Source organism: Leptinotarsa decemlineata, unplaced genomic scaffold, assembly GCF_025532065.1.
Source record: "Leptinotarsa decemlineata unplaced genomic scaffold, Ldec_3_MD MMD2_P_RNA_scaffold_2, whole genome shotgun sequence".
Classification (NCBI taxonomy): Eukaryota; Metazoa; Arthropoda; class Insecta; order Coleoptera; family Chrysomelidae; genus Leptinotarsa; species Leptinotarsa decemlineata.
In genome coordinates this window covers 15,582,490-15,610,451 of record NW_027412529.1, presented here as the reverse complement: position 1 = coordinate 15,610,451, position 27,962 = coordinate 15,582,490, and the positions used below count along the sequence as shown (strand labels likewise).

Genomic DNA, 27,962 nt, shown 5'->3' with positions numbered 1-27,962 from the left:
TAACCAGAAAATATTCAATCGTAGAACAGATGAGAATGGCGCATTAACTCCACTAACCACATGACAATCGCCGTTTTAGACAAACGAGTTTAATCATATATAAAGATCGTTTCGGTAATTGCCGCCCACAGATCCTATTTCGTCAGTTGTTTTCCAGTTTGGTTGGGTGATCCTACATTTCAAGGTGGTTCAATTCAAATTGGATACATTCGGTGAGTCAAAGGTTATCTTGTTTCATTGTGTGACTTTAATAATTTTGTTTGTTCGAGGTTCGTACTTCCATTATTCAAAAATATTTCATGATTTGTAACCTAAGAGAATGTAATATAACCACTAAGATCCAACTATTCTGATGACAACCAAAAACAACAATAATTTTCAAGATTGTGGGATTGAATAAACCTAATATGGGTTATAAAAATACTGGTTTGTGTGAAAAAAAGTTACTATGTATTGGTTTTCACCTACTTATCAAGTGAAATCATCTCAAATTGACTCACTACTAATTATGAATTATAGATTTGAAAAAATATATACAGTGTATAAAAGCCAAATGGAATGAATTCATTATTTCAGTTACAGTATATATTTCAACAAAATCTCGAAACACGACAAATTTTAATTATAATTTGACATACTTCAACGGAAAAATGCTACCCCTACCTTCAACCCCCGTCGAATGACAGATACAACCCACAATTTTCAAATGGTAAGTATAGGCTTGTGATATATCGTTCGAAAGGTCTCTTCATTTTCTATTCAAAAATGTTATCGCTCTTGAGTTTGTTGCCACAATTAAGATAGAATGGATTAAAATCATGTGGTTACCGAAATTCGATAAAATACACTCAAAACTCATTGCAATAAACTCAAAACTCATTTCATGCTGAGGTATTGATAATAAGAAAGTAAGCAAAAACTATAACAATGTTCTTTTCAGTTCTAAAAAACTCTGAATAATTTCAATGGCAAAGTTAGTTTTAAACGCCTTTTCAACTTGTTTCGTATGTTACAACATTAGTTGTCAGTATTTCAATTTGAGTTCAAAGTTCGTTAACTTCAAGTCTGATAAATGGTTAGATTAACGGAAATGCATGAAATAACAGTTTAACAAATGATTGGTTACGGAGATAAAAACATGAAGTAGCTCGTCTATTTCATGAGAAATTTCCTTATTAACCGCCCAAATCATAAGGAACAATAAGCAATATAGAGAAGCAGTTTCGTGATATCAGCCGTAAAAGAAGTTGTTGTTTGGCAGACATATACCAGATCCCACAGTGTGGAAAAGTTGAGGGCGGCGAATGTTTCAAAAGTTGATTGTCCTGGTACATATATATATCTCCTTGATACAATCATTCACATTTCTACACAAAGGAATTTTTTTTGCATCTGAAAAGTCATTTTCAATCATTGATAATGTCCTCATCGGATAAAAACCAAGTGATATAAAAACATAGGATGTTTTGATTCTCATTTTCCATGATCATCTCCTAACACGTAGTGATAGCTACATCTATGAACCCAATGTTTAATTAACGATGGAGTTTTCCGAGGGTATCGTAAACGTTACCCTACTTCATCAACAGAGAACCGTTCAACCAAGAACGGCATGTAATGTTCACCTGCTCATTCAAGATGTTCACCAGAAAACACATTTTTCTATTCCACTCACAGAAAAACTTTTGCTCAATAGCAACTTTTTTTCAATAATCATTTACCTTTCCTACCTACAGAGCACGAAGTTCACTCCTCAAAGACGTTACAGAATCTATCATCTATTTTCCTACTCATAAAATCGATGCAAAAATGGATGAATTCACAAAAAGGGACGTTTATTTTTTCTGCTTACGGAGAAACGTTCCCCAATGACAAGATTCGCCAAAGGCATCCACTCACGGAACCCTATTTGGTCAACAACGACATTCTTCAAAAATCACGTCACCTATTCAACCAAGAGAACCTGTACCTCATCCACTTACTGAGCAACGATGGCCCATTGAAGATTTTTGAAGTTTTTTACCCATAAAATAATTTGAATAATGAAGACATTTAACATAAGGGGCGTTGATTTTTCCTACTTGCAGGCAATGTTTACTTTCTCCACTTACAAGGCACTATTTACACAACGATATCGGCAAAAATAAGATCTATGTAACTTCACGAAGCATTGTTTGCTTTTCGAGGACGATCGTAAAAGGTATCTTCTAATATTTATACTCAAAAAATTATGGCGTCAATGAAGGCCATCGACAGTAGGGTCGTTTAGTTTTTTCACACATGGGCAATAATACTCGCAAAACTACCACTTATCTATTCTATCATTTGCTTTATTGCAACTTCCGTTGAATAACCACAACTTTTTCTATCCAGAAAGCACATTCTGCTCTTCAAGGAAGTTCGGAAAGAGTAGGATCTATTCGATCCTTCACCGACACCCGTAAGGGTTTATTGTGGTTCACACCTATTCACACACGACCAAATAAACCCAGCTTCTTAACGAAACCGATCAGTTTGTATGGTGGGTGGTCTTTCAGGTCAGATAGGAAGAGTACGACTCTGCTGACCTCTAAAGACTTGATTCGGTCCCTAGCGGGGCAAGCACAAAGTATATTCTCTGTTACTGAAGTAGTCGAATAGTCAAATTGTAAAATTCCCACCTTGATACCCATGACCACCTTCCCGTATGAGGGTTTTTGCACGTCAGCTACACCTGACGATGCCTTAGATTCAGCCGTGCAGAACTTTTTCGCCTTCGGTTTTGGTAGGTTTGTTCGCTCACCTGAGACAGATTCTGCGTAAGCTGCTCAAGAATTTGGTGCAAGGCGGTTTTATAAGGTACCCCGCTCTTGAGGAGACGACTCAGTCGTTTCTTGACTGCACCATCAAACCTTTTTTTTTACGATTCAGTTGTTGGATCAAGAGTTGGGGAGGAGTTGGACAAGATCTCTCTCCTGAAATACATTTACATGGAGGTCAGTTGGAGTCGTGAACTCTACATCAATCTCCTCTGTAGACTCGCTCCTGAACTATATTTACAAGAAGGTCCATTGGATTCGTACACTCGACATCCATCTCCTCTGTAGACTCGATCCTGAATTAAATTTACAGTGAGGTCAGTTGGAGTCGTAAACTCGACATCCATATCCACTGTAGACATGCTCCTGGACTAACTTTACACAGAGATCAGTTGGAGTCGTTAACTCGACATCCATCTCCTCTGAAGACTCGCTCCTGAACTAACTTTACAGGGAGGTCAGTTGGAGTCGTAAACTTGACATCCATCTCTTCTGTAGTCTCGCTCCTGAATTAAATTTACAGGGAGGTCAGTTGGAGTCGTTAACTCGACATCCATCTTCTCTGTAGGCTCGCCTCTGACCTAAGTTTACAGGGAGGTCAATTGGAGTCGTGAGCTCGACTTCCATCTCCTCAATGGACTCAGCGTCAGAAATAATTTTTAGGTTTACTCTGTCCATAAAAGTCCCACGAGTAGCTAAGGAAAAAGGGTCAATCACGGCAGAGCCCCGCATTACCGTGACGAGGCGATGCTACGACGAGAGGGCGCCCGGTATCTCGAAGGTTCCGTAGAGACAGCTGATAGGCTCAGTGTAGGAATAAGCCATTGTTGGGATGCTGTTCAGTTAGAGAATAACAAAACCACAAGTGATTCTGTATCTGTATCCAGAAGCAGGCATTCGATGGCCGGTTTGCTCAACCCCCAGATCCCAAGCCAATGCACTTACCGAAAACAGCATACACAGTGGTTCAGGCAGTGAAAGATGAACGAGGACAGCCAACCCGCCTTGGAAAAAGTATCGTCTAGTATTTATACTCACAAAATTGTTGGGTCAATGAAGGCCATCGACGGAAGGCAATGATACTGGCAAAACTATCACCCATCTTTTCAATTTCTAGGTAATCAATCATCTGCTCAATTTCACGTTTCGTTGAATAACCTTTACTTATTCTATCCACGAAGCAACTTCTGTTCTTCAAGGACGTTCGAAAAAATTATCGTCTAGTATTTATACTCAAAAAATCATTGGGTCAATGAAGACCATCGACGGAAGTGGCGTATAGTTCAATGATATCGATGAAACTAACACTCACCTATTCAACTCCTAGATAAGTTTTTGCTCAAATGCAACTTTGGCTAAATAACCTATACTTTTTCTATCCACGAAACAACGTTTGCTCTTCGAGGACTTTCGAAACAGTTATCGTCAAATTTCTTACTCATAGAGTCGTTTACTCAATAAAGACATCCATCAAAAGAACATTTATTTTTTCCATTAACAGAAAAATATCGTACAATGACTTTTCCACTCGAAGAGCATTTGATCGACAACGATGTTTGCCAAAATTCACGTTGTCCTATTCCACTCACAGAAAAATACCTTTGTCTTCCCTATCAAGTTATGTTGAAATTCGATCATATACTTTCAACAGCATATATAGAATGTGTTGAGACGACGTCAATATCGCAAATCAACCATTGATGGTGAGTAGAGTCTTCTATTGAATTATTATAGACACGTATCACTTATAGAGAATATTCAATAATAAACCTTTTTTTTTTCTGGGTGTATAAACAGGAAAAAACTATTCATTTCAATTGACATTAAGTGTGTATTCCAATAGAATTGAAAGGGCTATCTTCTGGTTTCAGCTATCTTTGGTAACAAGAAATACTAACACCCTGAAGTAGATGATGGTAAATTGTTGGAGTGTTCGGGAAAATTCGCATTGCAATTTTTCGACAACGGAAATTCGGATGACGACTTTAATGATTTTGATTACCGTACTATGGATTTCAATAACGAACGATAAGATCCATTTGGAGAATATTTTGACGACTAAAACGGGAAAGAAAAAGTCCAATAAACATATGATTTGGAACACTATCAACTAAGTTGGTTTGAGAAACATACATTGAAATAAATCTTTCACTGGTGTTTGACGTACAACGAGACAAAAATGAGTTTTTTTTTTGTTGAAGATCAATCATACTGAAGTAACATACACAGCCTTCGATAGAAGGAATTGTAAAACAAGAGACTACAACATCATGTGTTTGATGGCTTTAAAAATATTCGTGAAGAAAACCTATTCAATACTATTCATGAGAGTGTTATAATTTCCATCAAGTAACGAGTCATCTCATTCAAAATCTACTGAATGAACGATCACAGAAATTAGAACTTTTTCAGGCATATTCATTTCAATAAATTGTATTAATCAGTTTTCGATGGATTATCATTGAGTACCGGCCAGTTCTATTCAACAATAATCCATACTAGGAATTCATTTTGTGCTCGTCCAGATGTTTATTTATAAAAACATTAACAAAGTCGTAATATTTGGTTATCTTCAGATGATTTAGTCCAGTTCATCTCCTGATGACGCTAAATCAGTTGTTGAAACACGTGCAGGAAGGAATGTTGCAGTATTGGCGTTTGAGAAAAGTACTGTTTTGAACTGACTCAGGTTCCTTTTTTTCTACTTTCCATTCTATTTTTGAGGTTTTCTCCAAAGTAATACAATGGAATCCAATAGAAACTTCTATTCTGTGTTTTCAATCAAAGTTAATTATATGAAAATTCTTAAATATTTTTACAGACACGTCAAGAATGCGTGAATTCTATAGTTGAATAGAGATCGATCTTCTAATGTATGTATTGATCGCCTCTTTTTGTTTTATTTATGACTAGTTGAGAATAAGTTTCAACATCACAGAATAAGGATATTTCTATCTATACCTTCGACCGTCTGGGTACCTATCTCATTTACTATTTTCCGTTTAGCAAAATGATATATCTACGCCTCTGAACTGGAAAACACATGTATTATGTTAATTATGTTTGATTCTTATTTACGTATCTGTAACTTGTTTGTCACAGGTAAATATAACTTTTGCAACTTCATTTGTTTTGTGTCTCTGTTTTGCCAGCCTTTTTCGAAATATAACTTGAGCAAATAATCACCAACTGAGTGAGCAGTTATATGTCGTATAGATAGAAAATAATTGAAGTTTCCACATAACGTATGTATGATAGTTTACTAATGAACGGATTGAACCTATTACACACATTACACACAAGCAATATAAAGGTGAGCTTATAAATAATCGAGGAAACAGTTTAATGATATATGTATATTTCGCTGAAACTCATTTATATCCGGGAAATTTCAAATATTTTTAATTTCAGTGACATACGGGTGTTGAATATTCAATTTATGATATACTACTAGCAATAACATTGACAGTGTATGATAGTCAGAACAAATATAATCGTTGGGTCACTTTTAAGTGAATAATGAAAATAACCTTGTAAGTAACTAATTATATGAAGTCAGTTCATCAATTACATGATATATTTTGCTGACCTCCATTAGGGGATCAATATTTTGCCTTGAAATTCCTAAGTACCTTTACAATCCAGAGGTATTGAACTTGCCAAAGTTCGTGAGTATATATTCTGTTACCAATTTTAGCGACAAACTTTCAGCAAAATTATTGAACTATTCATGTAGATTATTACAAATTTTCATATTTTAGAATTTATTTATAATACAAGTTTCACTACAAAATTATCTTACTCAGTTGAACAGTACTCACTCCTAAGTACTCCACAACGCAATACCTTTATACAAAAGTGTAGAGTGAGCAGTATAGAGTAAATCCAACTGAGGAATCTACTATTGTAGTGGTATGCGTTTCGAAAATAAATTGTATATTGTGAAGATTGTTTAATTTTTATCATGGATATTGTTATTAATTTTCACCAAGTGAGGGTCAGTGTATTCAGAAAATAATAGAAACATGATAAAATTATAATTAATTTTACGATAATCAGTAAGTAGGTGTGTGTAATTAATTTTCTGTCACACTTTCACTTTTGTGGATTCTACAGAATATATGTGACAAAACCTGACAAAACCTGAATTGAAAATAATCTTCTTATTTTCAATTCAATTCACAGTTACTGAAACTTATAAAGCTTGAGGCTGGAATCAATAATATATTCCAAGAAAAACTTATTCGTTCTATCATGGCGTGTATATTTACAAATCGGCGTTTATATTTACAAATCATTGAAAGACTTCCTAGTTTTTAATTTAGGCCTTCGAATCTACAGTTTTCGATCAAAATTTTAGAGCCATATATTTTGACCAAAAAGCCTCTGCCGTTCAATACTACTACAAAAAATGCTTTCGTTCAGAACAATAATGCTATGAAAACGTAATGAACTTTCTGCTACTATAATAAAAGGTAACAGATAACTTGCACAAAAAATCTGAAGTAGAAAATCATTTAGAGTACAACACGACAAAAATTCCAATAAAAATATGTAGAATTTTGAAAAAAATGGCCGAAACAGGAAACGAACAAGAATTGCGAATTGAAAATGAGATACTTATAGATAATATTCAACTTGTTACAAACCATTGTCAGAAAGATGAAATACATGAATTGGAACAGCACTGTCGTATAGACACGCATAAATAAGCTATTGTAGCGAAACACGTGTTGCGTTTCTGTAAAACTGTTAAGTGAAAATTCTCCAATAAAGTTTTCCTTGAATACTGTCGCTTTTTTTTTAATAATAATGATCATTTTCAGTTACATGACAAGACTTTACATTTTTTTTGCCAGACCTCAAAAATATCATGATTACTAATCAATTTGTTCTCTTCCCAAATTCATTTCAATGGAAAAAGAAAAAGTTTATTGATTAATTTCTTGATCAATCAGATCGAAAGTTTGATTATAATTGTTAAATTATTATTTCTCTTCCATGTGTTGCATCAACTGATATGAATTGTAAAAAAGTTGTGGATTCCATTCATTTCAATTCATTATTTACAGTTTTCTAAAGTTATTTCCAGGAATATTTGAAGTATCACCCTGGGGCGGGGTTGTAACAAGGTTCTAACAAACTATTATCTGTTTCTAGATTTATAAACTGTGCTCAAAGTCCTGCATATTCGAGAATAACAAATTATATGTTATCCGTTTTGGTAAATCAGTCCAGTACGCTTGAATGAAATCTCTTATAGTCTCTCCAGATCATAATAAATATGATGGATCAATTCATTTCGTTTCAGATTTTTATTCGATATGTTCCTGATTATCATAGGAACAGCTATATTAGCAGCCCTCTTCTATTATGTTTGCATCAAACCAATGTCTTACTGGAGAGAACGGGGTGTGAAACAAACTGATCCAATATGGGTATTTGGTGATAACTGGATGACTGCAACAAAAAAAGAAAGCTTCTTGGATTTTATCATCAGATGCTATAACTATTATCCAGGTGCCAGGTTAGTTAAAAATATTGAATATCTGAAATCAATTTATCAGTAATTGAAATTTAGTCGAATGGTCTTGAAAACTATGAGAATTGAAGATATGAGTTCAAAACATATAGTCCTGGAAAATAACTTGCACATTTATATACTACTCCCAAAAATATATGGAATCGTTGAGAGAAATGCTCGGAGAGATTCATTTTGTTTTCAACATGTTTTCCCTCATGCTGACCTGGATCTTTTAAAAACGTATCTCTTGTAATATACCGCCGAGTAGTGGTCATTAGAATACTGTTGTAAATCACGCCAGAAAGAAAATAACGCCAGCCGCCACTGGTAACCATGAGCCAAACGTGACGTAGCTAAGAGAGCGCGAATGCAAAATGTTCCCTGCCGCTCTAGAAGGAGCGAGAATAATGCCAGTGCTATGCGCGAAGTGATTTAGTAAGGCGATAGACATTCAAATAATAGTTGAAGTTTCAGTTGAAGTATTTGTTGTATTTAAAGTGAAATAAAGTAAAGTTTGATTATTCAGTGTAGTCAATTATTGGTCAACCCAAGGGGAAAAATGTAACATTTGGTGTCGGAAGTGGAAACATTGACTGATTTTTTTTTGTTTTATGGTGAAAACAAGGAGTGTCGATTACGATGGAATGGTAAAGCTTGAGAAAATATTCGAGGATTTGCAAGCGAGGCAGGCAGAGCGCAGCGGAACGCAGAAGAGAGGAAGATGAACGCAGAAGAGAAGAAGATGAACGCAGAAGAGAGGAAGAACAATTACGTCGAAACGAAGATCGTCAAAACATTCATAAGAAACAAGAGAAAGATAATAAGATGAAGATTTGAAATCTTCCCAAGAGAGTACCGGGGGGATGAAGAAATTTATTCACGAAAAATTTGAAATAGTATTTCAGGAATCGAAGGAGGGATTGGAACAAGAAATAAAAAAAAAATTAAGGAAACTCCGGAAAGGAAAAAGTCACGGAAACGCATATAGCCTCTCAAGAAGACCATGCCTGACATTCGGATGCGAATTTTGCCAACGCCAGGAGGACAAGGATACCTAGCTACCAGAAGAAGAACTTCCCACCAGACGTGATGAGGTAGCGGGCAGAAATTCCTTTATGGATAGCTCTGATAGGGAGATAAGCTTCCGTGCTTTCCGCCGCTCCGTGTTTCCTCTGACCCGGAGGGTAGCAACCTGTGAGGGTCACGTGTCCAGGGAAACGGACAGACAATTTGAGGAATCACCTGACCATGGTGTGGTATGGTCGTTAACAGCCTCTGGGGGTGACACTACCTTCCTGACGAGGCAAGACATCATTGTAGCGTAGGAGGAGAATCCCGTCTTGAAAACTGTACGAGAATGGATTGCCAAAGAAGCGAGACCGGAGTGTCAAGAGATTTTCAAGCACGGCCAGCAGGAAAAGGGTTACTGGCTCCAATGGGACTCCAATGGGACAAGCCAAACGTGACGTAGCTAAGAGAGCGCAAATACACAATGTTTCCTGCCGCTCTAGAAGCAGCGAGAATGATGCTATCGATTTCGACGGAACTTCGGCAAAATTTCTAAGGGATTGGATAACGATATTTAAACGCCAGCCGCGAGCATATCGACACAGTCAAGTGGACGTAACAGTGTTGTACGCGGAGTGATTCAGTAATTCAAATACCGGACGCCCTCTTTTGACAGTTTCACCACGATTTTGCAGGGCTTTGCCGTGATGGTTTTTTTCTCCTAGCTACTTGTGAGCTCGTTTATGGACCATAATGTATTCAATGAATTTATTCCTGAGTCTACAAATGAAAGGGACATTGGCTAAACGACCCAACTACATTTTTTTTGAAGTCGAGTCAAGAGGAAGAGTTTATTAGGTCTCCAATTCTGGACTCTATTAACAAACCTTGGAGGCTATATTGCGCAGCGAGGAAGTGGCTTCTCTAGAGCGAGATATCTTATGGATCTGCCCTGTACCAAATTGATGAGCAGGAGGAGCAGAAATTGTATTAGAAGGGAATACCAACTTCCAGGTCTGCAAATGCTCAAACATTTATTCAGTCAAACCAAAGGCAAGAAAAATATGCATGGCTAAATCTAAAGTATCATCATGTGAAGTCGACTAACAAGGGCCCTCATATGTAAAGGTTGTGGCATCAAACTGGAAATTTCCCACTCTGAACATCTGATAACCTCGATATAGATTAATCAGAAAAAATGTCTCCAGTACATCATAATGACTAACATAGTTTGAATTTCACAAAGAGTTAAGTTAGTAATATTTCTCAGGCTGAAATTTATTTCAGGTATTATGGAGTATATCAATTTCTCCAGCCAACATTGCTGGTCAAAGATCCAGAACTCTTGAAGAAAATCACTGTGAAAGATTTTGAACATTTCACGGATCACAGAGTATTGATTTCAGAAGACTCAGACCCTCATTTTGGCAAAAACCTATTTGCCTTAACAGGTACGAACATATCAATAATTTCATATATATAGTTTTTCGGGGATTCGGTCTGATTAGAATATATACAGGGTGTTCCTTAAACACATGCTAATATTTAAGGAGGTAATTCTTAGACCCATTTTAAGAAAAAAACTACCTATGGACGTTTGTTCTAAACGTCTTAACTTTTGAGATACAGGGTGGCAAAGTTTTCATGAATAATCAGTTTTTTAATAATAACTGAGATAATTTTGTAGACATCTTTGGCATATTTGGTACACATTTTCAGAGATAAATTAAAAATATGCTATAAAAATTTTAACATGACTGGTGCTAAGTTCCAATCACTTATCTATTTTCTTAAACAGACGTCAGTATCTTTTTGAACCAATTTCAATATATTCAGTATTTACAAATTATTTATAAACACTAACTAGGGCGGTAAGGATGCTTAATCACGTTGAATAAAATTTTTAAGTAGGTCTTGACAAACAAAATGCATACGATGGTAGTGTCAAGTTGTTGATTCACTTGTCTAATTTTCAACAGTTATTGTTGCAATTATGTTGTCTCTTCAGGAAAGAATAGAAATAGTTTTAATATGTGGTGAGAATACACCATACCGGCAAGTAGCTAACATTTTTAATGAACGGCATCCAGGAAAAAATGTTCAACATACTACTGTGTCAAGGATAATGTCGAAATTCAGAGAAACATGATCCGTAGCAAATCAATTTAAGAAAAAGCACACTTCAAGTAAATATGATGAGGAGGCCCAACTTAACATTTGTTTGAAAGTTATTGAACACGAGTATAACCGATATAATAAAAAATACCGATTACCAGAGAGAAAGTGTTAGAAAAATTTTATTAAAGAATAAATTTTGGCCTTACAAGCCAAAATCTATTAACACATTAGAAGAACGAGATTTTAATGTCCGTTTGGGGTTTTCATTCTGGTTTCAAGGAGAGAGAGAAGAAAATGTAAAGTTTCCGTATAAAATTTTATGGACAGATGTAAAACAGTCCCTCCAACAAATGTTCAGAGGCAAAGTTATTGGACGTAACTGGGAAAATTATTGGCCACCTAGATCACCCGATATGACGCCTTTAGACTTTTTCTTGTGGGGTTACCTGAAACATGAAGTATACCGAAGTAGACCATTTACTGATATACAACATCTGGAAAATACCATTCGCGAGTACTGTGCAAATATAAATCCCCGATTTATTAAAAATGCAGTTGCAGATGTCAGTAGAAGGACCATAATTTGTATTGAACGTGGAGGACGACATACTGAAATGTAGGCTATAAGTGTTTGACAACCTCATTTAGATCAATGAGTAATTTTTTGTACCCCTTTGTATTTTCTATAATATCATTGTTGTTTAAAATTTATAATAATTATAATAGTTCTATCGAAATTATTTGCATTTTTTTCCAGTTGCCTCTGCTTTTTCGAAATCGAAGGTTTGTTTAAGAAAATAGCCAAGTGATTGAAACTTTGCACTAGTCATGTTAAAATGTTTATAGCACAATTTTAATTTCTCTCTAAAAATGTCTGTATGAGTAAAGATGTATCAGAAAAGCCAAACTCCATGATGAGTTTGTTATGTAGGCATGAATTGATGACAATTAACCGAACTTGTTTTTTAAAATAAAGGGGATATCTGTCAAAAATAAGCAAAACGTTAACTTTATCCTAGTTGCATAAAATTTGGCATATGGATATAAAATTGCCGTAGACACAACTTTTTCAATTAACTTTCTGTTAAATTCGATTTCGAAATACACTTTTTCAATAAAAAAAAAAGTTGAATTTGACAAACACTGAACGTCAGTGGGTCGCAATTGGCCGATCATTTTCAGCTCAATTTAAAGCACAAACAAGTGCCGAAGTTAAACTTTATTGAAACTTTTCGAAAAAAAAGTTTATACAATTCAAATATCTTAATGATATGAACAAAAAATTAGACATAAAAAATCTGAGTAAAATTCATAATTATAGGCATAGATAAATCTTGGTAATATTCTCAAATTAAAATAGTTACAGTTAGAATAAAATCCATTAAATCCATTTAATGAATAATTTACTATTGTTCAACTCAGATTACTCGTAAATATTGTTCTAGAAACATATGGATTCATTCTTCGATGATATCACAGGCCAGCTTCTCAAATTTCTGCTACCGCAGTTGTCAGTTGATTGGTCAACCACCAACGCCGACATAAAAACTTGGCAAGCTAACTTTGGTGTCACAACAATAGGTGGTTCCACTCATGTCTCGCTTGTGTTTACGTAGTTATTTTTATCAAGTACTTTCCGTGGTTATTCACATTTAGCTCCCACCCCAGCCAGGTAGGGGTATCCCGTGAAAGGCGGTACTGATGTCTGAGGACTTCATTCCGCTAACACTCCCTCAGTCATGAACCCATTTGTCCTTCTTCGACAATATTCCGCTAAAAGGGTAAGAGAGCTGGACTCCATCCTGATTGAAATGAAGACGCTAGATCAGTCACATTTAGTCTTCAATCGAGGACCAGCTGTCCGATACTGACGATGCCCAATAGGCTGAAATAGCTGTCCCGATGCCTTTCAAATTGAAATCAATATGGAAGTGATCAGAATAGTACTTATCTATTATTTATCTATTGATTTTCATGGAATTATTTTCCAGCAGCTTGACTGCATTACCCTTTCCCGATTTCATATCATTTCTAGAAACATGTGGATTCGATTTCCGATGGCATTCCAGGATGGCTTTCCAAATTTTTGCTACCATAGTTGTCGGTTGATTGGTCAAACCAATAACACTGACATAAAAATTTAGTAAGTTGACTTGGATGTCACACCATTATGTGGTTCCAACTTCTTTCCTTGGTTATTCACATTTAGTCTTCAATCGAGGACCTCCTGCCCGGTACTGACGATGCCCAATTGATTGAAACAACTGTCAGCCGGTGGCTCTTAAATCAAAATCAATATGGGAGTGATCAGAATAGTATATATCAACTCAGTACACCTTGAACTCCACTATTTAAGAACTCTTCCACTTGGAGAACTGCGCTCGAGTGGAATAAACTTCCTGAGAAAGTTTCACAAATAAATTAAATCTCAAGCGATTCAAATCATATGTGAATCGCTACTTTCGCATAGACACCGCTCTTAGAGCACCTTGAGGATTTTCCTGTAGTGCTTGTATTTTATCCTTAAAAAATTTCTTCGGCATAGTCCATATCAGTTCGTTGCCACGGTTCCTGTGGCGCATAGACCAGCAGGGTACAGTCGTCTATTTCGGACCTGCTTGGACACTCATTATTTCTAATATACCGAATAATATCTTGGAGGGTTTTTCATTTAGTGATTTTCCTTTGAATCACCTTATATGTGAGTGAGAGTACATCGACGACTGTAACTTCAGTTTCGATTTCTATACAAGAGATTATGTATTCTCCATTTGGAACTCTATTGGCGTCGATGAGTCTTGGCCCTGGCATCCTTTTAGGTTTTGCCAAACAAACATTGAACACCTGGATGGCAAAAAGATTTTAACACTTTTAGCATTGGCTAACTCCAATACGTTCATTCACCCTTCGAAGCTTTAAACCAAACAGTTGTTGGAATACAGTATTTACTGGCTTCCTCACAGGCCACTGTTGTCTCAAACATTATATGCAGAGACTCTGTACTATAGTACAGCAGTGCTATAGCTGAAAATTTAACGATGAGCAAGTGAGTATAATTTTTAAAGAATTGATAATAACGTTTTCATTGTATGAAATCTAAAATATTTCCGACTGTGAAAAAAAATGGTAGGGATTGACCAGAACTGAGAAGTTATTTTCTTCATTTCTATAATATTCGTTCATGGAAGTCAGGAAATATTGATAATTTTGGGGGAGCAGGTGAAATTTAAACAGTGGTTAATGAAGACTGTTTCTCGGAATTTCATGGAAATAAGTTTGATACCGATGAGTGATTAACATTTTCTTGTTCGTTTACTAGAAAATTTGATGTTTCTTCCATTGATTACCAGATAATCTGGCAGGTTCAGTTTATGTTTTGATGTAAAATGCATCAAAGTATAGTTTAATGTATCAATTTGACTAAGGAAGTTACTATGTAGCGAAATACCCCTTTGGCAAATTATTAGTGCGATAATTATTTTATTATTATTATTAACCGTGTTAGGAATCACACGTTGAAAGGTGAGACCTCGTTAGTCCTTAGCTCGCACAAGTTTCTCGACTTCTGAGAGTTGTAGTTCATATGGGGGCGACAGCTGATTATCGGAAAAACAGATTATCATGTTTAGTGATATTGATTTTCATCAAGTAGCGAGTTAGTGTATTATCAATTGAGAAATTCGTTGGTTTACTCTCCTATTTCAAACGAATATGAGGTACAGAACTATTTGTACTATTTTTCATGTTTGTTAAGCACCTTGATGCATACAGTTGCCTTGACACGGCCCTTGTACACTTTTACAAAAACTTCTTGAGATATCTGATATACATGGCTAAATTTGTTGTGGTAGTGACACAGAAAATGTATTGGAATCCAATTGTACATTGCACTAAACATTAGTTTATACCAGATCATCAATAATTCTCGGATCCATGAGAAATGGAAATTTGAACTTCCTTTGTTTTTTAACATTTGTATTTGTAACTAACGTTATTGCAATTTCGTCCTGCAAGGACATTTTCAATAGTGTATGTTCATTGTATTCGTTTGAGAATGTTTTTGTAGGACGAAACTGTAGTAACGTTAGTTACAAATGCATAGTGGTATAAAACATGGAAAGTTTTGATTCTTATTCCTTTTACCACATGGAAAAAAGCTACATTAAATTGAAGATGAATCGTGTTATTTTAAGTAAGTCATGATCTTCCCATCCTGCAATTATAGTTACCTTTGTAATAACACTGTGTACTGGAAATTTAAGTAGTTATATTCCTAATCCTAACTTGAAAACCTCACTACCATGTATACTTTTCTTTTTGATTGAACGACAATTATTATTAGCATGAGAAGTGTTCTTTTCAAGAAACAAGGATGGCTATTTACTTTGAAATTTGAAAATATTTCGTAGAAGAAAACTATTTTTTCGAATATTCCTATACATTCATTTCAGGTATACTTTTCAGTACCAAGTATAGCAGTATTCTTGATACAACAATAATTATTATTAACACAAGAGTTGTTCATTTTTTCAATTAAGGATTGCTATTGAGTGCATGAAATTAATATTCAAGAAATAGCTCTATATGTTCTTATCAACAATATTCTCATTGATTTTCCACTTTACACAAGTATTAATATTCCTACAACAATGTTGTTTTTTTATGGGAAATACAGATTATATTTCGTTCTATAATAGGACGTCTCCTACCCTCTTATTTTTCGAACGGAATTAATTAGGAAAATGAAATTTGGAATGAAGTATTGGTTTCATGGATGCCACATTTAAGTGTCAGTTGAATTGAAAAATCTGCAATTTTGTGTTATGTGAATCCACAAAAGTAACAATTGAAATTATATAATGCAAGTCAATTTTGAATATTTCACTCTTCATTATAACACTAAAATATGGCAGTGAGGTAATAGATATCCCATTCTAATTTGGAATTTTTGAATTTGGTTCGGTTGATAACTTAAATGAAATAAATGAAAAACACTTTTGTCTAAATATCACTGGTAGATTTTATTTATACGACCGGTTTCGGGCTCAACCACATTATCAAGTATAAAACTAAACCGGTCGTATAAATAAAATCTACCAGTGATATTTAGACAAAAGTGTTTTTTATTCATTTCATTTAAGTGATCATGAATTACCATAAAGTAAAGAAGTCATCAATCACACATATTCAGTTAATAAATTATGATAGCACGTAGGTACGGCTACATCCATCAATTTATGCTTATATTCCAACAAAATAGACAACTTTTCATTATCCTACACTTCATTCTAACATGGAAGCTCTGAAACCTGTTTTTTTGTGAAATCAACTTTTTCTTTCAGGAAAAAAATGGCGCGACATGAGGCCAATTCTCAGTCCATCTTTTACCAGCAGCAAAATGAGAGCAATGTTTGTTCTGATGTCAAAATGTGCAGAGGACTTCACTAATCATTTTCTCAAGAAAGACCAAGAATGCATAGAAATGGAAATGAAGGATACATTTACTCGATTTACCAATGATGTTATTGCAACTACAGCGTTTGGAATTAAGGTTGATTCGCTTGAAGAACCAAATAACAAATTTTATTTAATGGGTAAGGAGACAACGGATTTCTCTGGTTTTTGGAAATCCTTGAAAATGACAGGGTTTTTTCTGGTTCCCAAACTGCTACAAGTGAGTAAACTGTTATTTGTGATGAGATAATACTGACGAATAGTAAAATTATATTTTGGTTAATGCAAAATCATATACCAGATGTCTTTCAATAAATTGCTAATACTTATAAGTATACTCATTAGTGCCATTTTTGGAATAATTTTTTCCCGAAAGTGACCGAGCGGAATTCGCATTGGAAGATTTCGAAGAAAAATTAATACGCTACTGCCTTTTCTCAAAGAATTAATTGTATTTGAAATCTTTATTTATTTGTGAGCCAAATTGGTTTTCCAGCATTGAATAATAATAATAACCAGATCACCAGAGCAAGTCGATATTTCCACCTCCTGGCGAGAGAATATCGCCCGAAGAGGGGAGGAAAAACAGATAAAATATCGAGATTTTCTGTTCGAACTCCACATACCCTATCCAGACCACTCTGTCAAGATGGTTGTTTCGATTATTGGAGTCCTTGGTGGAATGTTCTCTCTACTCCCGAATCTCAAAATCATATCGGCTTGCCGCATCGAGGCAAAAATCTTAGCCGGACAAATGCAGAAGGCTGTCATTCTTGGCTCACTGCGCTTACTCAGGGCACATGATTCTTAGACCCAATGATTACTTACCCCACGCTTTCCCTAATGTATCGGGGCTTCGGGGAATGGGGCCTTTCCAGCGAAAAATTTGATAATAATAATATTTCCATGAACATGACTTTGTGATACAATGAATGTTTGAACAAAAGAATGAATGAATGTGTCATAAATGTAACAGTTAACCCACAAAAGAATATATCCTTTTGCGTGGGCTAATGAACCAATCTAACAATCTTAAATGTGCATAATTGGGCCTCATTAGAAAATTTTTCTGATGTTAATCAAACTGGTGTGAATGTTTTTTCATTTCTGTAGGAAAATATCACAATGGGGTTGAAAATGAAGAAGTTATCCAAGATGAGAATTTATTGATATTTCAAAGTGGTATTTCCACGTGCACTTGAGTGTATTAACCGAAACAAAATGTGCTTCTCATCTACTAAATAAGTTTTCAATCAAAAACAGTAATACACATGTTCGATTCGTGCGATGTGTGATTGGATGAATTAATTATTTGCCAATAATTAACGTAGAATAAAAAAGTCAGTTTGCTCAAGAAAGAATGTAAGGAATGAGTATTCAAAAATAATTTATGATTAAACAATGTTCTCTTTCAAATGACGCCACTGACAGGAACAAAAAACAGATGAAAGCAAAATATTGTTACATTTATTTTACTCTTGTCTCATATCGTGATATCTTCTTTCATTATTATTGTACTCCTCTGTTTTATTATTTTTGAAACAATAAGTGGAGTTCCCTGAAACTGATATCCTTCAGGCGAGTAATAGAGTCGATGGGTTTAGAAGAGACGCAACATTCAGCTACTTCATTACCATAAATAATATTTCTCTACTCGACAATACATTGCTATTATATACTAATGTAACGAATCTGAAGCCGGCCCTGAATGATTTCTCAGCCAGCAAATACATGACTCACCGCGAACCTCCGCAAAAAGTATAGATGAGTACCAAAACCCCTAGAGAAATCTAGAGCGATCGCTTCCAATATAAAAGGTCGGCGTCCCGTTCAGAGAGTAGTATGAATTCAGAAATCGAATCGAGCGGTAAACAAAGAATTCAAACAGTGAAGATAAATTAAGCGTCAGTTACTAAGTGTTGTGATGGTGAAATATTGTTGAAAATAAATTTGTTTGAGACAGTTAATTGTTTGATCAAAATTCTGGTGAAAATCTGTTTTTCCGTTTATCAGCTGTCGTCCCCCATACGAACAACAACTTTCAGAAGTTGAGAAACTTGTGCGAGCTAAGGACTAATGAGTCTCTGTAAACTCGCTTCTGATCTAAACTTACTGGGTCGTAAGCTCGATATTCATCTCCTCTGTAGACTTTGTGTCAGAAAGAATGTCTGTCCATGAAAGTCCCACGAGTAGCTAGAGGAAGAAGGTCAATCACGGCAGACCCCCGTGATCACCTGGTGATCGAAACACGTGTCAAGGTGTTAAAATAACGGTTTGCTGTTGCTCTACGCGCTTTTGCCAAACGCACACACGTTCTCAAAATCCTTTTCTCTCAACAATCTTAAATATTCAATATCCAACGCTGTTGATGGATCATGCAACAAACAAACTGAAGATTTTCTGTTTGCTTGATAATGTTTTTATGGAATGTCGTTTCATCAACAAATGAGACGAAATCGAAAAAATTATTTTTCCGATTATTTTTTTTATGCGTCATTGACAAACTTACACACATTCTCAAAATTATTTCCACTCAACTTTTGCAACGATCAATCTGATGAAGATGAAATCTACTTGCTCTTATGATTCAAGATACGATATTTTGGGATAATCCTGAATCTCAACTTATAGCTACTCTCATGTTGAAGAAAAACAATTAGAATGATTTAAAATGCATTCTCTCCATTGTCAATGGGTACTGGGCACTTCGAAACTTTTTGTGACTTACATTTTTCGTGCTTTCAAATATACTTTTTAGAGCATGAAATGCCTTTTGAACTGGTTGGTTTCTTTCCAGAAATCTCCACTTGTTTGATCTCAAAAATTACCAACATCATTTTTATCATCACAAGCTGCAATATCTTCACAGTGTTTTTTGATATACGATATCATACACTATACTTCAAATAAACGAAAAATTTGTCCACTTTGCGGACAAAGCCACTTTCGTTTAGTACATTTTATGGGTGTTCCATCTTAGACGAGCCACCCCGTATATTTCTTATCCCATAGTGAGTGGAAAAATTTCCGGAAACATGTCGAATGATTTTGTTTGGAGGACATCTTTTGACGTATATTTTGGGCTTGAACGAGCGACCCCCTAATAGGGGACTCTTCAACCCATCAAACTGGAATAGGGGAGAGGGGTTGAGTGATACTTTATTTGAAAGGTCTTGGAAGCATCTTCACAACGGTGTATGAAAAACGTAAATTTGATGAACCGTTTTCGCCAAAAATCGATTTCGCAGCTCGAATGAGCCACCTTGAATAATTTGGTTATTTTTACATGTACGAGTTCATTTTTATTAAGCCCTTTTTACAAACTTAAGAAATTATCAAAAAATCACATTCTTAAAAAAAAATTATTGTTTTATCATCATGCTTACAATCAAAAAATAAAATCTGCGTGTTTAAATTAAATGTTCAAACTGTCCTCCTTTGACTTCCATACAATAATACAATCTTGACTGAAAACCATCCATGACACAGTTCAGCATAATTGGAGTTATTTGACGACACTCATTTACAATTCTTTGGCGTAGTTCGTCCAAATTTTCAGGGTGAGTCACAAAAATCATGGACTCAAGATGTCCCCACAAGAAAAAGTCCAGAGGGTTCAGGTCAGGAGATCGGGCAGGCCACTCCATAAGACCTCTTCTTCGAATCCAACGACCGGGGTATTGCAAATTGAGGTATTGGCGAACTGGTGCGGCGTAGAACGGAGGAGCTGCGTGTTGTTGGAAATGCAATTGTTGTTCAAGTAGTAGAGGATCGTTTTCTAATTGTTCAGTTATTCACGGATCAATCGCATTTTCCAGCATTTCAAGATAACGTTCGCCAGTTAAATTATCAGGAATGAACAGAGAACCAATTAGGTGGTCTCCCAAAATTCCTACCCATACGTTTAGCTTTTCTGGATGTTGAGTGTGAACTTTTTTAAAATACATGAGGATTTGTATCGCTCCAAATTCTACAATTATGCCGGTTAACCTCTCCGTTAAGTAAAAAAGTGCAGAGAAGCAAACGTTGTACAAGAAATTTGGGTTATTGTTGATACGCTCGGCCATAATTTCGCAAAATTCTTGCCTTAGATCCCAATCATCATCATTTAATTCATGAAATAATTTAATTTCGTACGGATGAAACTTGTGTCTATATAAAATTCTGAGAACGTTATTAGATTGACTAATACCGGAAACTGCAGACAGTTGTCGTACAGTTGTTTGGCATAAGTTGGCCATGTCCCAATACCGCCACAGCTGCTCCTTCATCATTCACAATTTCAATAGGTGTCATTTTTTATCCATTACTGAACCCGTCTCCACAAATTTTGAAATCAATTCCAGTACAAACTTATGGCGAACGTTACGTTCAGGATGGTTTTGGTTAAATATCCTTGCAGCCGCCCGGGCACAATTTTGTTTTTGGTAATGAAGGCTAACCAGCTCAACACATTCTTGAAATGTGTACACCATATTTTTTGAAATTTCAAATAAATCAGAAAAGTAGTGACTCAACAGATTGATTTCAATTCTGAAATGATCGAAGAAACGTTACAACCAGATAATCACCTTCTAAGTACAAAAAATTAAGGCAAGATATGGAAATGTTTTTCTGTTTTTTTATATATTAGTTTGAAAGTATTATTATATGGAAGTTAATGGAGGACAATTTGATCATTGGATTTAAACACGCAGATTTGATTTTTTTGATTGTAAGCATGATGATAACACAATTAGGTTTTTCAAGAATGTAATTTTTTGACGATTGTTTGAGTTTGTAAAAAGGGTTTAATAAAAATGGGCTGGTAAATTGTAAAAATAACCAAATTATTCAAAGTGGCTATTCGAGCTGCAAAATCGATTTTTGGCGAAAATGGTTCATCAAATTTACGTTTTCCATACACCGTTCCAAGACCTTTCAAATGAAGTATCACTCAATCCCTCTTCCCTATTCAAGTTTGAGGGGTTGAAGAGCCCCCTATTAGGGGGTTGCTAGTTCAAGCCTGAAATATACATCAAAAGATGTCCCCTGAACAGTATCATTCGACGTGTTTCGGGAAATTTTTCCACTCACTATGGGATAAGAAATATACGGGGTGTCTCGTCTGAAATGGAACACCCTGTATATATGAAGTTTCGATTTCATCCATCAACCTAAGTTCAGTATATATTACAACCTTGACAATACGCTTTTTTAAGTATCTGAGGATATCATTTCTGAGCCGATCTGCAACTCAATTTTTCTCTGAGCTGGTGGATGAAACTATAAAAACAAGGGAGGAAAAAAATATAATCCGTCCTGATATGATTCACTTACTGATTCAAGCAAGGAAGGGAATTCAACAGAAAGAAGAAAATGTTGGTGTTGACACAGGATTCGCCACAGTCGAGGAAGCTGATCTTGGTAAGTATACACAATATCAGATGGAAAAAGTCCATCTCCAACGATTACGTTTCTCTAGACGTGTTACATTATACGAAAAGTACTTTTTCTTTCACAAATTGAAATAGATATATTGTTGTTATAAAAACACTTGGTTGATTCGATTTCAAATAGGCTCAAGATTTTGAGTGGAAAAACTCTATTGCAAATATACATCAGGAAAATTTTGGCATTATTTTCACAGCTTCACATTGATCAAAATGAAATACATTTTATCAAGAACAAGACTAACAAATATGAGATGGAATCCAGGTACTTCCAGATTGATTTTTTATATATGTATGTTAGTATCTGAGAAAAATGTCTCCAAACACATTTTTCATACAGGAATTGAAGATGAAGTGGTAATAAAAGTGGATTTGGAATTCGAGGTTTCGTATTCTCAGAAGCTGCCATAAACAATCATTTTGATTTCAAGGTGTCAATGACACAGCTGAAAGATGTATTGAATTATTCGAAGACTTCAATTCCTGTTTGACAAAAGAAGAAGAATAACGACAGTTTTTGTTACAAGTTGTATCGGAATGTCGGAAAATGTTTTCACGCTATCTGTCATTTCCACCTTAATCTAATAATCAAATGTCAATGATAACAATAACTTCTTTGTTTTATAGTGTTTTTCTATATTTGAAATAATAAAATAATCAACATTATTGCTTTTTATACCTTTTTGCTTTCATTTTCTTCTATATTCTATATTCTGAAAACAGAATTCACTACACCCTTTTTCATGTACCAGATGAGAAAATAAATAAAGCCACATCTGGACAGCAGATGTAATTAAATCTTGTAATATTTTATAAAAAAAATCATGAAAAGTTAAAACTTCAACCTTGATAAGGCAGGAGTTAACCTCATCCAATTGGTCTGAAACTTCACCAATCTCAATTTTTAGCCAATTGAGATTGGCAAGTCCAACATTGATTATTTGTGGCCACTCTAGTAAGTATATATCTCAGTGTATTCGATGTTTTGTTAGAAGGTACAACATCATATCTATTTCCAATTTTTACACCTGTAGAAAGTCCTCCATTGCAATTTTCATATATTTAGATATTTAGTACAAATCGCTTTCATAGTATTTTCTCCTATTTATACTAGAATATGAGGCTTCAACTCCTCATTCATGGAAAAGTAATATTGTACCATTAAAAAAGTGGCAAACACATATGATTTCACTTCACTTATATCGAAATATTATATTTCAAAATACTGTCATTCCTCTAGGCAAAGGAAAGATGAAAGAAATTACTAACATGGATATAACGGCTCAAGCTTTGATTTTCTTCTTCGCTGGTTTTGATGCAGTTTCTGCACTCATGTGTTTCATGTCTTACGAACTGGCTGTTAACCCAGATATTCAAGCAAAATTGCGGAAAGAAATTGAAGATACGCTTTCAGGATGTGGAAAAGTGATTACCTACGAAGCTCTACTGAAAATGAAATATATGGATATGGTTATGTCTGGTGAGATGAAAAATTATTTTATAAAACTGTATTCTTGAATTCGCTTCATGAAAAGGCATTGCAAATGTATGAATGTTTTCTGGAGAGTGGGTTTGCAAGGAGCAATTCTGATTTATGACTTCTCTTTTTCGAGGTTTCGTAGTATTTTGGTATCAGGATCAAGGAACTCTATGAATTGCTTTTATCGAAGATGTAACATAACATATCAATTCTATATTGAGCACAGAAGAAGCTGGTCAGTATATGAAATTGATAACTTAAGCTGAAACAATCCGTACCTTGAAGTGTATCAACAGTAAAAATTAATTGAAGAGAAAAAACGTACTAATTAATGTAGAAGTCAGTTTAACCTATTATATTTTAAAGTAATTTTGAATGGAGTAAGAGGAAAATGTGGCATCCCGTATAGATTAAGGTAATTCACTGAACTCATTGAGTTTCCTAGGAAATATCTAGTTTTGGGAGCAGTTCTTTAGCATCAGAGGCATATGAGAAGTCTAAAGAAATGAACTTCAAACATTCGAGAGTCAGTCTTGGTCAGAAAATTTCCTGCATATGCAATTGGCAATACAACTGGAAGAGTCGACCCTCAATTTTGGAACGGGCACACTTGCAGACCGGTTTGGGCTCATTAGCCACTCGTCAGTGCAAGATAGTGGTCATCATCGACCGGAAGTCAATTATATTCCATAATTGAAAATCGGAACTCTTTCAGAGTATTTCATTTCTCTTCCTAAGTTGGAGCGAACAACAAAATGTCACTCCATCTAGTGGACGAGGTACTAACCAACTGCATATCCGGAATTTGCCCGATTCCTCTGAATAGGAAAGAAAAACTTTTTTAGTAGTCAGTGGGCTATGCTTGAAGACTGGCAGTAAACAAATCTAAAGAAATAAACTTCAAACGTTCAAGCCAGTCTCGGATATACCTACACATTAGGTTGAATGGACTGACACATATCAGAAAACATCTACTCCCCTGGCTAATACCACGGAAGGCGTTGGATTCCTGCACTGACTCCTGTTGGATATAATCCAATGCCCTTCGTGGTATTAGCCAGAGGAGTAGTTGTTTTCTGATAGGTGTCAGTCCATTCATCCTACTGTGTAGGTATATCCGAGACTGGCTTGAACGTTCAGAGTTCATTTCTTTACATATACTTTCTGCCAGTCTTCAAGAATAGTCCACTGAATAATAAGAAACATATGAAAAGTATTTCTGTTTTTCGTTTGATATTGGTGAAACTGGTAGTTGTTCTATAGATATTCTATTCTATTCTATTCTATTCTATTCTATTCTATTCTATTCTATTCTATTCTATTCTATTCTATTCTATTCTATTCTATTCTATTCTATTCTATATTCTATAGATATTTATTTGAATGAAAGAGTTCTGAATATATAGTTGGTATGACCATTAAAACCTCACTTGTCATCTATTATCGCTTTTGGATACTCCACTTTTTCTTCTAATACTATTTTATCAATAACCATATTGAGTTTCAAGTTCATAAATGTTTCATCTTATAAGCGAAGGGCGCTTGATATACAAAAATATGGCACAAAGCGCCCACGCTTTTTTCACAATAATACTTTTTCATAATAATACTTTATTCGTTCGTTATTGTTTTAAGCTCATTTAAAAAAAAATATTTTTTGATTTTTAGTTTTTAAAACTATATTCATTCTTAAAATCAATCTTTAGATTTGATATGTATGTCAAGCACCTTAATTCCAATTTTTCGATTTTTTGAAATATTTAAGTAACTGAATTTTTAGGTGTACAATTTACGATAAAGTTTTCATTGTTGAAATCCATATTCTGGTTCGCTTTGAAATAATCGAATTAGATTTCAAAATGTATCTTCCATTTCGTTGAGAACTTTTTTATGTACTGAATCACGGGTAATTGAAAATTTTTAAATATCTTAATATTTCTTCTGTAGTACAAAATTTCGCTAAAACTTATAATTCTTAAAATATGTTTTCCACATTAACTTTATTTGTAGAGAGACGATAATAATGGCGGTCATGAATTCAGTGCAATTAGCAGTTTCAACATTTGGAGTGTTAAACTAATGAACAAAGGCTTTCTTATAATCAGGCTTCGAATAAGATCTCACATATTTTCCATCTTGAAATGTTTCATTTCATTACACATGTTATTTTTTCGTCAAGTTTTTTTTTCTTTCACAGAATCTTTAAGAAAGTGGCCAAACGCTGTAGCTACCGACAGGGTTTGCACAAAACCATACGTCATTGAACCAACAAATCCGGAGGAGAAGCCTTTATATATAGAGAAAAACACCCTACTGATGATTCCTATAGTTGGAATACACCGTGACCCTAAGTATTATCCAGAACCAATGCGTTTCAATCCCGAAAGATTCAGTGATGAAAATAAAGGCAAAATTGATCCATTCACTTATTTGCCATTCGGGTTGGGGCCACGGAATTGCATAGCGTCGAGATTTGCTCTTCTAGAAGCTAAAGTTGTATTTTTCCACCTACTATCACACTTTGAACTAGTTCCAGTTGAGAAAACTCCCATCCCATTGAAGATCTCTAAGCAATCATTCAATATGGTTGCTGAAGGAGGCTTCTGGCTTGGATTGAAACGACTGAAGAAATAATAACTTTTTTGAACTAACAGTTTTAAATGAAATTCAAAAATTAAGATATTGTTAAGGTTGAGAAAAGTGATAATGTATATATTTGTGGGATAGGGACGCAAAGTGGGACTTTGTTTCTCTCTACGAGTATATTGTGTCGCGATAATCTGGGGAAGCGTAGCAATTTATCATCAATCGCAACAGTATTTTGTTCTGGAATGATCCATTCCATTTCCATTTTATTTTATCGAACTTCAGACTTGCACATGGCAGAAGCGGTATATATTAATAAGAGCCTGAAACTATTATATATTATCTTGGTTCAGTATATCAGTTTGGAAACGTATTGATTTTTGTTACTGGGAATTGCAATAAGTGAGAGTATTCATTGAATTCCTGATGATATAGCAAATAGGAATAATTTTCAAACATGAACAATTTCAAAAAATATCAAAAATAAGAGATTGAAGGACAGGCAAAAACTATCGATGATAGAGAAATATCACATTAAACTATTCCACAATGTCTTTTACAGGTAGATCCTGAGAGTGAAATTGCATCGTAGTTGTTTTTTTTTTAAAGCTACATATTTTACCAGAAATAATATATTTAAATATATTATATTTGCCCCTCAACCAGCTATCGCACCCCTAGGAACGACAACCCTCAGAAGTCGAAACTTGTGCGAGCTAAGTACTAACGAGGTCTTACCTTTCAACGTGTGATTCCTACTAATTCACTAAATCGAATTTTGTAACTATGTACCTTTTATATAAAAAATATTGTAGAATAGTTTCATGTACCAGTTCAACTGATGAAGCTTACGTGAAATGCTTCTTGAATAAAATTATTAGTTTGAAAATTATATAATTTTATCATCATGCATAGATATAATGATAAAAAACTGTTCAAAAATAAGAAAATTTTCGAGAAATATGACCAAGTATAATATCAAAGTTTGCTCTTCATTTATATTGGAGTTTCACTTTTTCTAATTACAAATTGTTCAAAAAATGGAAATCTGAAATGAATCTGAAAGATTACTCATTGATTACACTTTAGAGATACGAAAAAATGGATAGGTAAGATTCACTTTGACTTCTAAACCCTATTTCTCTGTCATTCTTCTGAAGATGTAATGGTTTGCATTATTTTTCATAAACTGTTTTTCGTAAATTTCAATTATTCCAACAATACATTGGGAAGTAGTTTTATTGAAATTCAACGATGCAATTAAGTATCAGTATATTCAATTTGTTCATTATTCAGAGAATTTGATTGGAATAATGTCAAATTGTTTATGTTTTTTGCTTATATTTATATTTCATCAATCATCACACATAAGATGACACATCAAGTACATGGTTGGTTAGTTGTTTGAATGTACTCATTCATGGAGTATGAACATTTTTTCAACTAAATAAAGTTTCAAATATTTTTTTTGAAGTTTCTCATGTTCCAGACCTTTTAAGGTACTTGGTAAATTATTAAAGATTTTCCCTCCGATTCTATTTGTAGCTTTGTATGTAACATTG

At 34.7% G+C, this 27,962-nt stretch overlaps 1 protein-coding gene across 4 annotated transcripts; it reads left to right on the top strand.

Moving 5' to 3' along the window:
- Nucleotides 1-9: 9 nt before the first annotated feature.
- Nucleotides 10-27,864, top strand: LOC141487453 (cytochrome P450 9e2-like). 4 transcript variants are annotated; one of them, XM_074186533.1, is made up of 7 exons: nt 10-212; nt 8,110-8,325; nt 10,618-10,781; nt 16,791-17,122; nt 22,104-22,308; nt 23,575-23,814; nt 26,012-27,864. In XM_074186533.1, exons 2-7 carry the CDS (start codon nt 8,123-8,125, stop codon nt 26,446-26,448), a joined length of 1,581 nt encoding a protein of 526 aa, XP_074042634.1. In that variant the 5' UTR covers nt 10-212; nt 8,110-8,122; the 3' UTR covers nt 26,449-27,864. The 4 variants fall into 4 exon arrangements, with proteins under 4 accessions (XP_074042634.1, XP_074042633.1, XP_074042635.1 ...); XM_074186532.1 differs by lacking the exon at nt 10-212 and adding an exon at nt 5,929-6,111; XM_074186534.1 differs by lacking the exon at nt 10-212 and adding an exon at nt 5,935-6,043.
- The last annotated feature ends 98 nt before the right edge of the window (nt 27,865-27,962 follow it).

Excerpts from the sequence above, each read along its gene's own strand:
- LOC141487453 (XM_074186531.1), top strand. Across the intron at positions 8,326-10,617 it reads AACTATTATCCAGGTGCCAG|GTATTATGGAGTATATCAAT; the intron begins GTTAGTTAAAAA and ends AATTTATTTCAG. Across the intron at positions 17,123-22,103 it reads TGGTTCCCAAACTGCTACAA|TATCTGAGGATATCATTTCT; the intron begins GTGAGTAAACTG and ends CGCTTTTTTAAG.